The sequence below is a fragment of the Myxocyprinus asiaticus genome, chromosome 10, assembly GCF_019703515.2.
Source record: "Myxocyprinus asiaticus isolate MX2 ecotype Aquarium Trade chromosome 10, UBuf_Myxa_2, whole genome shotgun sequence".
Lineage (NCBI taxonomy): Eukaryota > Metazoa > Chordata > Actinopteri > Cypriniformes > Catostomidae > Myxocyprinus > Myxocyprinus asiaticus.
This window is the reverse complement of record NC_059353.1, coordinates 50,968,878-50,982,423: the sequence shown is the minus strand read 5'-3', so window position 1 is coordinate 50,982,423 and position 13,546 is coordinate 50,968,878. Positions and strand designations below refer to the sequence as shown.

General features: G+C 37.6%; 1 protein-coding gene across 1 annotated transcript in view; it reads right to left on the bottom strand.

The window, feature by feature from the left end:
• The window catches only part of LOC127446983 (anosmin-1-like), a 105,289-nt gene that overhangs the window by 84,674 nt on the left and 7,069 nt on the right, over positions 1-13,546 (bottom strand). Inside the window, exon 2 of the mRNA XM_051708399.1 lies at positions 1,043-1,090. Coding sequence (XP_051564359.1) covers positions 1,043-1,090 — 48 coding nt within the window. The remainder of the gene's footprint in view (positions 1-1,042; positions 1,091-13,546) is intronic.

Sequence of the window (13,546 nt, the reverse complement as noted above, 5' to 3'; positions counted from 1 at the left end):
CTGTCCTCATAGACCTTGACGGCACCTTGGACAAAGACATTGCATGCAAAGTTTCAAGTCGACTGGACCAACTGGACCATAGTAAGAGTCATTTCTAGATTTTTTTTATTATTATAGCGCCACCAAGAGGTTGAGACAATATTTCTTAATATCTTATGCCATTCTGCTCCTAGTAATTTTTTCACATTGGAGAATATTTTTTATATTTTTGCCAGAAAATAAGACAAAAATGTTTTGCAGTGTGGTACTGTATTTTCAGTAGCAATGCAGGAAACACTGTCAGGCAATATTTTGTATGTCTTCGAATGACCCCGATACATAAGTGTACCAAATTTGGTGATAATATCTCATTCCGTTCAAGAGTTACAACCATTTAAGTCGCCATACCCACAACGTACGTTTTGGCGTACCATTTGACAATGAATCAAAAGTTCAAAATTCTTTTGATAACTTTTCATATGGGGACTCTGCTGAATCTTCCTGCGCTGGTTTGCTTTCGATCGCGCGAACGGCCTAGGATCGGGCAAAACTATTTGTCAAGACGCAAGGAATCACAGGAAAATATAATTTTGTTTCTAGCACGTACGGTTCATGAGTTAGGGCCCAAAAAGTAAATTTTCTTTGTTTTCTTCACTATAGCGTCACCTATGGGCCGATCGGGCCGATTCTTTGCGTATGGCTAGCAAGACGGAGTACTACCAAATCGATCCAGAATCATTTGAGAAATTCCTAGTATTTCTTTGGGAAGCAACTACTTGGATGCAAGAATCTGAAATTCAACTCGCTTGAGATTCCTCCTGTTGGCCTTCATCACATCAAACCTTTACAATAAAAATGTTTACTGCCTCAGCATAACCAGAGTTATATATACAAAGCGGCAGGCATCATCTCACCATATTATTCTGCCTTCCTGTGAATAAGCAATGACTGAACAGAAAGCCAGAAGAAAACGTCTAATCATCAGTCTTTGATACAGACCCCTACAGAGCCTCAATATTAAAGAGTATGCATGCTAGATTTATTTTTATCAGAACACTGTTACCTTTGAGCACTGCTTATGATTCTGACACCACACCAATGATCCATTGCTCTGTAAAGAGAGAAGAGAAAATATATCAATTACATGTCTGTAACAATAATGCACATTACATCAGATACTGTTCACTCAAACAAATAAGTACACAGGAAATAGCGATAGTGTCAGAAAAAACAAATGTGAGATGAAAAACAAAATTAAGCTCATTTTGTGGTGCTTCTATGAAACTTTGGGTTCACAAGTGGACTCGTGTGCTCTTCAGGACTCATATCACACTCCTTTACATCACAAGTGCAACGCTCTATCAGTCGAGCTATTGCGCAATTTGATCACACTCGAACAAGCTTGTAAATGCAGTTAAACGTTAAAATAAGTCATGTGCTATAGTAAAAGTGTTTAGATGTCATAAAATAGCATTGTGTGAGGAACAGGGCGAAAAGAAAGTGACATTTTTAATTTATTAGGGGGAAATTTGTTTGGTGTGGTGGAAATGACGTCACAACTGTGGGACAGTCGTATGTTTTGAACAATTAATAGAAATAATTTTCACACAATATATATTTAAATGGTTTCGGATTATTTCACTCATTGTTTAGATCAAGGGTCTTCAAGAGGGGGTTAGCGGCCCTGAGGGGTCCACAGTGGTGCCGCAGGTGGTCTGCAAATTGTTTGATCCACCACCGGCACTCGTAATAGTCACTTGCACACGAGTGAGACAATATCGCCGCTCCCTATACGCATATTACGCACTCTGCGTAGGGCACCAACTCCCTAGGGGGCACCAGAAACTTCACCGGCTGCGTTGCAATGTAAACATCATCAAATATGTACATACAATAATATGGTACCATATACATTTTTATAGGCATAAAATGCAACACTCAATTTTCAGACAATATGCAACAGGGGTCCCTGCTCCGCCTGAAAATGGTTGAAGCCCCGTGGTTTAGATGATCACAGTTTTAAACATTGTGTCGAGGAGGAGGGCGGGGTCAGGCCGTGAGTCCGCACGGCCGGCCCCCAATCGGGCAAATCAGCCGAGGAGAGGGATAGGGCCGAACCGGATCCGGCAGTTTGGGAGAGAGAGAGCCACACGCAGCTGCCGCATCCGGCTCGTCCCCATCCCTCTCCTCGGCTGATTAGCCCAATCCCGCCCTCCTCCTCGTCACAAACATGTAATAATTTTTATTTTTATAGTTTAATACTGAAAGTCTGAATGTCTGAAGACTAAAACAGTCAAATCTATATATAAAACACACTTGAAAACTACCAGAAATAAATGATGATGGCCTGTTAAAAAGACCTTTAAATGGACTATTTTCACATTTAATGGTTTGGAAATTAGTGAATTACAGCAGTCGTAAGAGAAAAAGAGAGAATTTACTGTCACTCCCTCACCAGCTTTATTAGAAAGACAGCTGTGCTTACTCATTTTTTTTTAATTCATTCCAGCGTAATATAACACACAGTATAATGTTGCACATGTAAAAATATTAAAAAGTGACAGATTTATGCTTCTAAATAATGCAGAAATGTATTATCTCTGTCTGTGAAAAGGGTCTATAACAAAAAGAAAAAAAGTTCAACCCCTGGGACACAAAATGTACTACTGGATGATCACTTATGTGCCAATAACACTACACAAAATGACAAATTGCTTTTAGTACAGAAAGATGTATAAAGTACCAAACTCGAAACGTTCCATAATCAACAGTTTCACATCAAGGGAAGTGAACTGCAGCTTTGTTCATTTCTCCAAAAAGAGAACTGGGCGTATTTGAACGGCAAAACTTTACGCATCTACGAACCAAAAGTCTGCTTAGGTTCAGTGTCAAGTTTAAAGGCTTCTGGAACAATGTAATCCTGTGGAAAATTCCCACTGAAATCTTGGGAAATAATGTATCATTAAAGGACTTTATTTGTCATGCAGTACCACAGGGTGTTGTGCACTTGATGTGAAGGATCATAGTCAGCTGGCTTAAAGAGCAGATCATTAGATCAGGGGCAGACTGGGACTAAAAAGTGGCCCTGAACTTTCTGGCCCAGAGCTGCCCAGCAAACCCGTCCCACACCACTGATTTCATTTTCAAATTTTTGTGTTGAAAAAAAAAAACATTTCTATTGACTGCTAGTCATGTCAACGGGCCCCACCAGTGCAAAAATTGTCATAAATACTAATATAAGCACTTTATAGCTCAGACAAATAACATGTCCAAAAACTTTTTCCCCAACATACAGATGTTAGGTTCAAATGTACATGAAAGCACAAGAGAAAGTGTGTATTTAAGCTGCGGTGACAAGTCAACATAAAGATCTTAATCACCTGCTGTTATTGTATTTGTTGTAACTTGCAGTTACTTGTCATTTATTTTAATAATCACTCTGTAATGATGTCTGCACGGGTATGTTGGAGCCCAGAGCGGCCGCCTATATCGCCTGTAGGACGGATCAGTACTTGCACAGCAACGGGCCAGCCCAAATTACCTAGCAGCCCACCGGGAAAACGCCCGGTGCTCCCGATGGCCAGTCCACCTCTGCACTAGATAGTACCCACTTGATGTGCGACAGACTGTGTCTGATTCAGACATTAGATCGCTCTCCAGAGAGGAACATGCAGAATGTGTGAATGTGCTCATGGAGTCATGGTGCTATATTAGAACATTATATTAGAAGAACTCTTGACTGTGACTTAATTTCAGTCACATCTTCAATCAGGGAATTAAAACACCTTATTATGCATGATACTTCGGTTTATACTTGATTTGATTTTATCTTGATAATCTTTCATCAAAATGTAACAACTTGCTCCTCTGACACAACTGTCCTTGTCAGATGATGCCCTTATTTTTCAACCCCTTCCCTCCAATATCCTGATTCCATTCTGAGATGGGATGCCAACTTTACACAATTAAATTAATTCCTAAAAAAAAAAATTCAGTGAATAGTGTTATGGATGGATGGATGGATGGAACTAATGAATGAATGATAGACAGATACTATGGATGAATGGATGGAACTAATGAAACTAATGAATGAATGATAGATAGATAGATAGATAGATAGATAGATAGATAGATACTATGGATGGATGGATGGATGGATGGAACTAATGAATAAATGATAGATAGATAGACAGATACTATGGATGGATGGATGGAACTAATGAAACTAATGACAGACAGACAGACAGACAGACAGACAGACAGACAGACAGACAGACAGACAGACAGACAGATAGACAGATACTATGGATGGATGGATGGATGGAACTAATGGAACTAATGAATTAATGACAGACAGACAGACAGATAGACAGATAGACAGACAGACAGACAGATAGATACTATGGATGGATGGATGGATGGACGGATACTGTGGATGGATGGATGAAACTAATGAATGAATGAATAGATAGATAGACAGATACTGGGGATGAATGGATTTTTTTGGCAGCTGGAGTTTGAATAGTCTTGGCACGTTTGAATATTGTGTGTCTTTGTCAAGCCAACATAATTAGTTATCTATTGATCTACTTACTACTCAATATTTACTTTATCTTTTTCAATCCAAGCAAAAAAAATAAATAAAAAATAGGCTTCTTTCTTTTAAGTTGAACATACAGTAAACACTTTTTAATGCAAAACTCATGCAAAATTAACTTGTGACGGATAAAAATAATATAATGATTATTTGTTGTGCAACCTCAGAGTGGAACGTGATCAAACCGGTATAATTACTCACCCCTCGATACAGATGCTTTTCATCAAAATGAGGAAATTCTTCATAAACATCAAATCTTAAGTGGTCTTTGACTGAAATACTACTTGTACTGTGCTGGGGAAGTTACTTTGAGACTTTATTTTCCCAAGCTACAAGCTACTCATGACTTAGTTAAGTAGTTAAACTATAGTAAAGCTATACTACAAGTTAATAGAAGTAAATATTAAATAGAATTATATTAAAATAATGTAAAAATAATTATTTAAAATAAATTAATACATTATTAATAATAATTAATACAATTAAATAATATTAAATACAAATATTAAATAAAATAATAAATATGTTAAAACAAATAAATGAAGTTCTGATTGCAGAATGAAATAATTTAAAAATAATATAATATTGCATTGTTTAATATTAAAATATTTTCTTCTATAGAAAGAAAGTTTAACGAGTTGTATCTGTAAAACTATTAACTTAATATTTCAATTCTAAAAAGAAGATCTTTTTAATCATTTATCTGATTTGAATCATTTATTTGAACTAGTGGAACCGACTCACAAAAATGAATTGTAGTTTCTAGGGCTGTGTCGCTACAATCAAATATCGATATATCATGATACTTTTTCTCATGATATTGTAGCGATACTTAGATCCATGTATTGTGATATATCGTGATATTTTCAGTGCATTCACAGATGCTTCTATGAGGCACGAAAGAGACTGAAACTGATCCTGTAGGATTCACGGTTTTTCTCGTGGACATGCTGGACCTCTCTCACGCGTTTGGATCTAATATAGATTTTCTACATAATCTTCATTTGTACGATCACAATGTTGATTCTTAAAATGCCAAGATCGCTCTTTCTTTCTATCTGCAATCCCCTACAATCATAAAGTATGTGCGTAAACACTTCCCATATGCTACAAAAAATGTCTGTGATTATCCACTGGCTGGAATTTGTTTTTATTTCACTCACCGGTGTTTGAGTGGTGTAGTGGTGAAGAAGTTTAGCACCGAGATCTTTTCACTGCATGCTGAGTGTAAAAGTTTTGACTCTTTCTGTGTAATGAGTCCAAAGACTAGATCCAAACCATTTGTCATCGAATAATGTCTCTTTTAATATCCTTTCTGTTCTCTACAGTCAGTTATTTATCAAAAACAACAACAAAAACCCATGCATTTCTAATTACACATAAAAACCCATTCGACCAAACAAACACTACTGTCAAAGTCCCTGCCACAGGTCTTAAAGAGACAGTACCGTTTTAGTACTTGTTCTACATATCTAAGTAAATACCTGCAAATTAGTATATGCAATATATGCAATTTCAATACATCAAATTTATTGACGTAATACATTGACTATATATAATTTAAAAAAAAGCTAAAATGTCACCATAATGAATAACTGCATTAGCTGAAAGATCATTTATTTCATACTGTATGTAAGCAATATGGACATTATAACAGAAATATACACAAATTAATTGAAATTAAAAGCAAAACAGAAATCTAATCATGATATTGTGATGTATCGCAATATATATCATATCGTGTGGTGGCTGGCGATACCCAGCCCTAGTAGTTTCCAATAGAAGTATAAGTGAATCGTTTATTTTAAACAGTTCATTCACACAAATTGTCTGAAAGATGCAATTCACTTAAAAGATTTGGACTTCCCAGCGTAACGGTAGCTGAGCTACTGTCACACAACTAAAACATATAGTTAATATAGTTATAGTTAGTAATCAACCAAGCTTGCATAGTAACCAACCCATATGACAATCTCAAAATATAGCCAAATATCAGCTGATTAATGGGCCTTTCTGTAATCACTAATCTTCTTGCATGATCACATTTTCATCACTGTCTCAAAACTGCATGAGTTGAGCAATCTATCAAGTGTTTAAATAAATCTCTCTCTCTCTGTACCATCATGACTCAAAGTCATTTAGCCCAGTATTAGCACGCCGGCTCGCTTGAGGTTGATTTTGAGCTGTGACGGCATCCCTCCAACACTCCACAGGGATGTTGATCCAGCTGCTGTCGCTTGCGGTGTCACTGACCTTGGGGTGATAATTATAGGTCACCACAACATCCCTGGATTTAGAGTTAAGAGCGAGTGGTATTCCTGGACACTTGAAGCCTTCAGTTTTTAAAGCTCACAGATTTACAATGTGTTTGGCTTGTTGTGACATCTTTGGTTGAATCACGCTGCCAGAACAACTGTACTCGACTGAGTCAACACATCTAGAACTGGCCAAGAAACCCCTTAAATTAAGAAAACCCTTAGTTGGGGCCTTGGTAGCTCAGTGGTAAAGACGTTGGCTACCACCCCTGGAGTCACGAGTTCAAATTCCAGGGTGTGCTGAGTGACTCCAGTCAGGTCTCCTAAGCAACCAAATTGGCCCGGTTGCTAGGGAGGGTAGAGTCACACAAGGTAACCTCCTCGTGGTCGCTATAATGTGGTTCTTGCTCTCGGTGGGCCGCGTGGCGAGTTGTGCGTGGATGCTGTGGTGGATGGCGTTAAGCCTCCACATGCGCTACGTCTCCACAGTAACGCGCTCAACAAGTCACATGATGAGATGCGTGGATTGACGGTCTCAGACGCGGAGGCAACTGAGATTTGTCCTCCGCCACCCGGATTGAGGCGAGTCACTACGCCACCACGAGGACAGAGCACATTGGGAATTGGGCATTCCAAATTGGGAGAAAAAGGTGAGAAACCCCCCCCCCAAAAAAAACGCATGTTCTAAACTTAAGGGGTTTCTTTCAACCAGCACCTGGACAATCTATCAACAATAACTAACAATTTATTCGCAATGATTTTAATGCACTTTTTATTTGCCAACCTAACACAATTTAGAGTCACTGAGGGAGATGACGAGGTTTAAGGTAATGTAAACTAGAGATAGACCGATATATCGGTTTTACCGATTAATCGGTGCTGATAGTTGCCTATATATTTTTCCGTTTTCCTCCATGTTTCTTTATCATTCATCAATGACAATATTCATCTATATTTTTATCCTCACTTCAATGCACATTTTGATTAGCTAATCAAGTATCTAAATTAAAGTGAGGGCATGCAATGAAAAATGCAACTAAGCCTATATTGAAACGTGCCCCATCAGCACATATCATCATGTCTCGAACTTCATGTTGAACTTAATCTAGTGAATATATAGGCTATAAAAAGCTTAATTTGTCTAATACTTAAATATATTACACATCTCTCTGGAATACTCTATTCTGATTGGTCAATGGCACCAGTCTGATATTTCTCAGTAATAGAGGAAGACCGATATATCAGTTTTACCGATTAATTGGTGCCGATAGTTGCTTTTTGGAACTATCAGTTATCTGCAAAAATCTATGTCGATAGTTACCGACAGTTTTTTCATAATTTCATAATTTTAAAATAAGATTCCCAGGTGTGTTTCAGGCTTGTTTATACTTAAAAGTCCCACGTTATGGACCAAATCTTAATTTTTATGGTTATTAGGATTTTGGTTGTACAAAAAATTGCTTCAGGGATTTATATTCATTTTGGACTCTGTCTTTGCCCGCCACTGTCATTTGTTTTGACATACTATAAATCGATTTTAAAAACTATTGGCCGATTAATCAGTTAATCAGCCTTTCCCACCACCTTAGTTATCGTATCGGCAAAATCCACTATCGGTCGACCTCTTCTGTAAACATCTTAAACGTTTTCCTTTATCGTTCATAAACGGTTCAAGCATAAACTGATCACATGTAGACTTTTTCCCATTAGCCCGATTTCGCTTTGCATGTAAACACCTTTACCAGCAATCTTACCGGCTTATCTAATGTGTGCAACTGTTGTGCGCATGACTGTTCACATTTTAATGTTAAAAGTCTGACATTAATAATTGGATTATTTTAAATCTTGTCAACACAGGTTTCTTACATTGTCTGTTTTTTTGTTGTTGTTTTTTAGTATAAGCTGATTTTTTTATATTTTTCAGCATATTGCTGTGCATGTAAACGCACTCATTAGACTACTTTCACGATCTTGCGAACACGAAACTCGCGAGTATGAGTGTATTAAGACGTGAGACTTAAGAGTTGGTAATTTCAATTAATTTCCGTAAATCAGCTGAATGAGAATGAATCTATTCTAAATAATGAATCATGATTCAACGATTCATTTCTATCATCATTAATAAATGTTCATGGATGTCTCAGCATTACATTTGTCATATTAAAATGACTTTTTACGCTATTTTTTTTAAAGAACAATTTTAAGCGAATACATAAATATTGAGATTGAAAAACATTGAGCTTTAACCCTATAACATATCAAATATACGCAATGTTTGACAGCTCCTGTTTTCACAGGTTGAGCCAAACAACCTATGGTATGTAAGTTTCACATGTTTACGGCACCATCTAGTGGTCATTTGTTAAATTAAAGCGGTTTCAATGTTTATATCGATCTATTTAAAATGGCTTGTGCGAAAAGTGACTCTTATGTTGGGATAAATCACAGCTTATTTTAATAAAGTAAAAGTGACAGTAATGATTATATTGTTACCGATATTTTAAAATGAGTATTTGCTGAATATACGCAACTTGTGCTTGGTTAAAATTTTGTATATTATTTTATTGAAAATCCCCTTTGAAATCCATGTATTAAATATGATACAACAGACTTTTGAGGAATATCTCTCAATCATCATTACATTACATTCATGCACACCACAAAACAAATCACAGAGATTTAAAATTCTGACATATACATTTTATAAGATATACTGAAAGTGTGAACTAATATGTCTGTGTATTTTGCTCTGTCATTATAAAGATCTCATTATTTTACATTATAAGCTATTATAATGTCATCTTACCATAAGTTCATGAGACCCAGCGAAAAAAGTTTTACAATTTCCCTTTTTTAAATGTCAATATAGTGTTTTACCACTGTAGAAAATCTTCTATATAAAATTAAATAAAAAATGAATTGCCTCAGGAGGATAATGACCTTTAAAGCCTAATGCATCAAATATGATACATAAAAAAAATATTGTTTGTCTAATGGTACTAAAAACAGTTTAAATTGGCATTTTCTGACAATTCTTTCATGTGTCAGGCTTTACAGGGTTAATATATTTAGCTCAACATTTTCCTAAAAGCTCTGTTACATCATGGCCATTCATGTTAGTTTTAACGACAGGTGTGTCATTGTGCGGTGCAGGAATGCAGGTATGTTGGTGTTAGGGGGTGTTAGTTTGGGGGAAGCCATACTTAGACCGTCTGTTAGCTGTTGTAGCCTTGCAAATGGTCTTTTGTTTGGTCCATAAGTTTCAGAAGACACCAACCCGGCCTCCCGACAAGCCGTAATTACAGTACAAGTTGGCGAAATCGTAAGAAATCATGTTGGCTTGTTCAAAATCGAACGACATCTGTTGTCAACAAACAATGTTATTAACAATGTTAAACCCAACCTTGATTTTAACAGGAAAATAACTGTTGTGTAACATTCTGTTTGTTAATCGGTTGGTCTCTACGGGAATAAAAAAATCATACCATTTCCTAAACTAAGATTTCGCCATCTCGTACAAATTATTATGTTGGAGGAAACCATCGCCTGGACATCACAGAGAGATTGAGCCAGTACTTTCATCTATTCTTTCTGTTTTTTCACATGCTTTAATCTGAGTGCTGCTTTGGGGCACACAGGACTGCTCCACAAACGCTCCAAAAACCATGACACGTTTTGAGTTTATCTCCTTTTTTGGGTAAAACTGTTCCATACATCTCTCATTTCATTAACAAGACATCACTTGAGTAAAGAAGTGTGTCATCCATAATTGTCATAGCAGATACTTTTACATGTTTATGTATTTTTATATCAATCAAAACAAAAGAACAACAAAAGCTATTGAATACAAGATGTTTTTGTCCAGATTAGAACATTTGGCTGGTAAATGAGCAATCTATGAACTCCTTATCAGGGTTTCATAAGGTGCAAAACATCGAGCCGCCACATTCCACAGATAGAGCAGCTGTAAAATGTCATGGTCGATGGAAATAACGAGATGGATTACAGCAGACACGGTCATGGGCAAATAGACTCTTGTGTTGTTTAAAGAGTTGTGATTGCTCAGTAGTTAAGATAAGTTCACCAGGACTCACCCAACACACTAACAGCTCATCCGTATCTCCTTCAGCGCATGCATAATCGGACCACAAATAAGAAAGCATACTAGGTAGGGTTGTCAGATCTAGTACTCTGGACAAGGGGGTGATAAAGCAAGTTCTGGTTTAATTTGCACAGACATTTGAAGGTAACTCTATCACTGTGGATGGGAATCGTTAGGAATTAAAAAAAAAAAAAAAAAAAAGAAGTATAACTGCACATCTCAAAATATAGGCTCTTTTATTGAACGATTCCTTAACAGTTTCATTAGCGATTCTTACTTTTGAGGAAGAAATATTTTTGGATTGTTTTTTTTTTAATTTTTTTATTGCATTTACTGCCCTCAGCAGTCTGTTGCCAAACTATTAGATAATTTTAGATTTCAAAAGAGCAGATATAACAAATAATGTGTTGGGGAATCGGACTACACTGGTCAAGCTGTGTGTTTCACGCTGTTGATTCAAAAGAACCAGTTCACAGGAGTCATTTGTTCAGAAATCAGACTACACTGGTCAAGCTGTGTGTTTCACACTGTAGATTCAAAAGAACCGGTTCACAGGAGTCATTCGTTCAGAAATCAGACTACACTGGTCATGCTGTGTGTTTCACGCTGTTGATTCAAAAGAACCAGTTCATAAGAGTCATTCGTTCAGAAATCAGACTACACTGGTCAAGCTGTGTGTTTCACACAGTAGATTCAAAAGAACCGGTTCACAGGAGTCATTCGTTCAGGAATCGGACTACACTGGTCACATTGTGTGTTCCACGCTGTAGATTCAAAAGGACCGGTTCATAGGAGTCATTCGTTCAGAAATCAGACTACACTGGTCACGCTGTGTGTTTCACGCTGTTGATTCAAAAGAACCAGTTCATAAGAGTCATTCGTTCAGAAATCAGACTACACTGGTCACGCTGTGTGTTTCAGGCTGTTGATTCAAAAGAACCGGTTCATAAGAGTCATTCATTCAGAAATCAGACTACACTGGTCAAGCAGTGTGTTTCACGCTGTAGATTCAAAAGAACCAGTTCATAAGATTCATTCGTTCAGAAATCGGACTACACTAGTCAAGCTGTGTGTTTCACGCTGTAGATTCAAAAGAACCAGTTCATAAGAGTCATTCATTCAGGAACTGGACTACACTGGTCACACTGTGTGTTTCATGAACAGTTCATAAGAGTCATTCATTCAGAAATCAGACTACACTGGTCACGCTGTGTGTTTCACACTGTAGATTCAAAAGAACCAGTTCATAGGAGTCGTTCGTTCAGGAATCGGACTACACTGGTCAAGCTGTGTTTCACACAGTAGATTCAAAAGAACCAGTTCATAAGAGTCATTCATTCAGAAATCAGACTACACTGGTCAAGCTGTGTGTTTCACACTGAAGATTCAAAAGAACCAGTTCATAAGAGTCATTCATTCAGAAATCAGACTACACTGGTCAAGCTGTGTGTTTCACGCTGTAGATTCAAAAGAACCAGTTCATAAGAGTCATTCATTCAGAAATCAGACTACACTGGTCAAGCTGTGTGTTTCACGCTGTAGATTCAAAAGAACCAGTTCATAAGAGTCATTCATTCAGGAATTGGACTACACTGGTCACACTCTGTGTTTCATGAACAGTTCATAAGAGTCATTCATTCAGAAATCAGACTACACTGGTCAAGCTGTGTGTTTCATGCTGTAGATTCAAAAGAACCAGTTCAAAAGAGTCATTCGTTCAGGAATTGGACTACACTGGTCACGCTGTGTGTTTCACACAGTAGATTCAAAAGAACCGGTTCATAGGAGTCATTCGTTCAGAAATCAGACTACACTGGTCACGCTGTGTGTTTCAGGCTGTTGATTCAAAAGAACCGGTTCATAGGAGTCATTCATTCAGAAATCGGACTACACTGGTCAAGCTGTGTGTTTCACACAGTAGATTCAAAAGAACCAGTTCATAAGAGTCATTCATAAATCGGACTACACTGGTCACACTGTGTGTTTCACCCTGCAGATTCAAAAGAACCGATTCCTAAGAGTCATTCGTTCAGAAATCAGACTACACAGGTCGCCGCGCTGTATGTTTCCACAGTAGATTCAATAGAACCGGCTCATAAGAGTGATTAGTTTAGGAATCGGACACACTGGACGCGCTGTGTGTTTGAAGCAGTAGATTCAAAAGAACCGACTCATTAGATTAATTTGCAGACGCAGCTCAGATTTGCAATGTACAACATTAGGAAGATCAGGCTTTTCCTGTCCGAGCATGTCCACAACTTCCTGTTCAAGCTCTTGTCATATCTAGACTGGACTACTGCAATGCTCTTCTGGCAGGACTTCCTATAGGTGCAGTCAAACCTCTGCAATTGATCCAAAATGCTGCGGCACATTTGGTTTTTAACGAGCCCAAGAAAGTGCATGTCACGCCTCTCTTAATCAAACTGCACTGGATGCCAATGGTTGCTCGTGTCAAGTTTAAGGCATTGATGCTCGCTTACAGAACAGCCATTGGTTCCGTGTCGCCCTATCTAAAGTTGCTACTTCAAGTCTACGTGCCCTCCAGATGCTTGCGATAGGTGGTTGAACGCCGCCTTGTGGTGCAATCTCACAGAGGCACAAAATGGCTCTGAC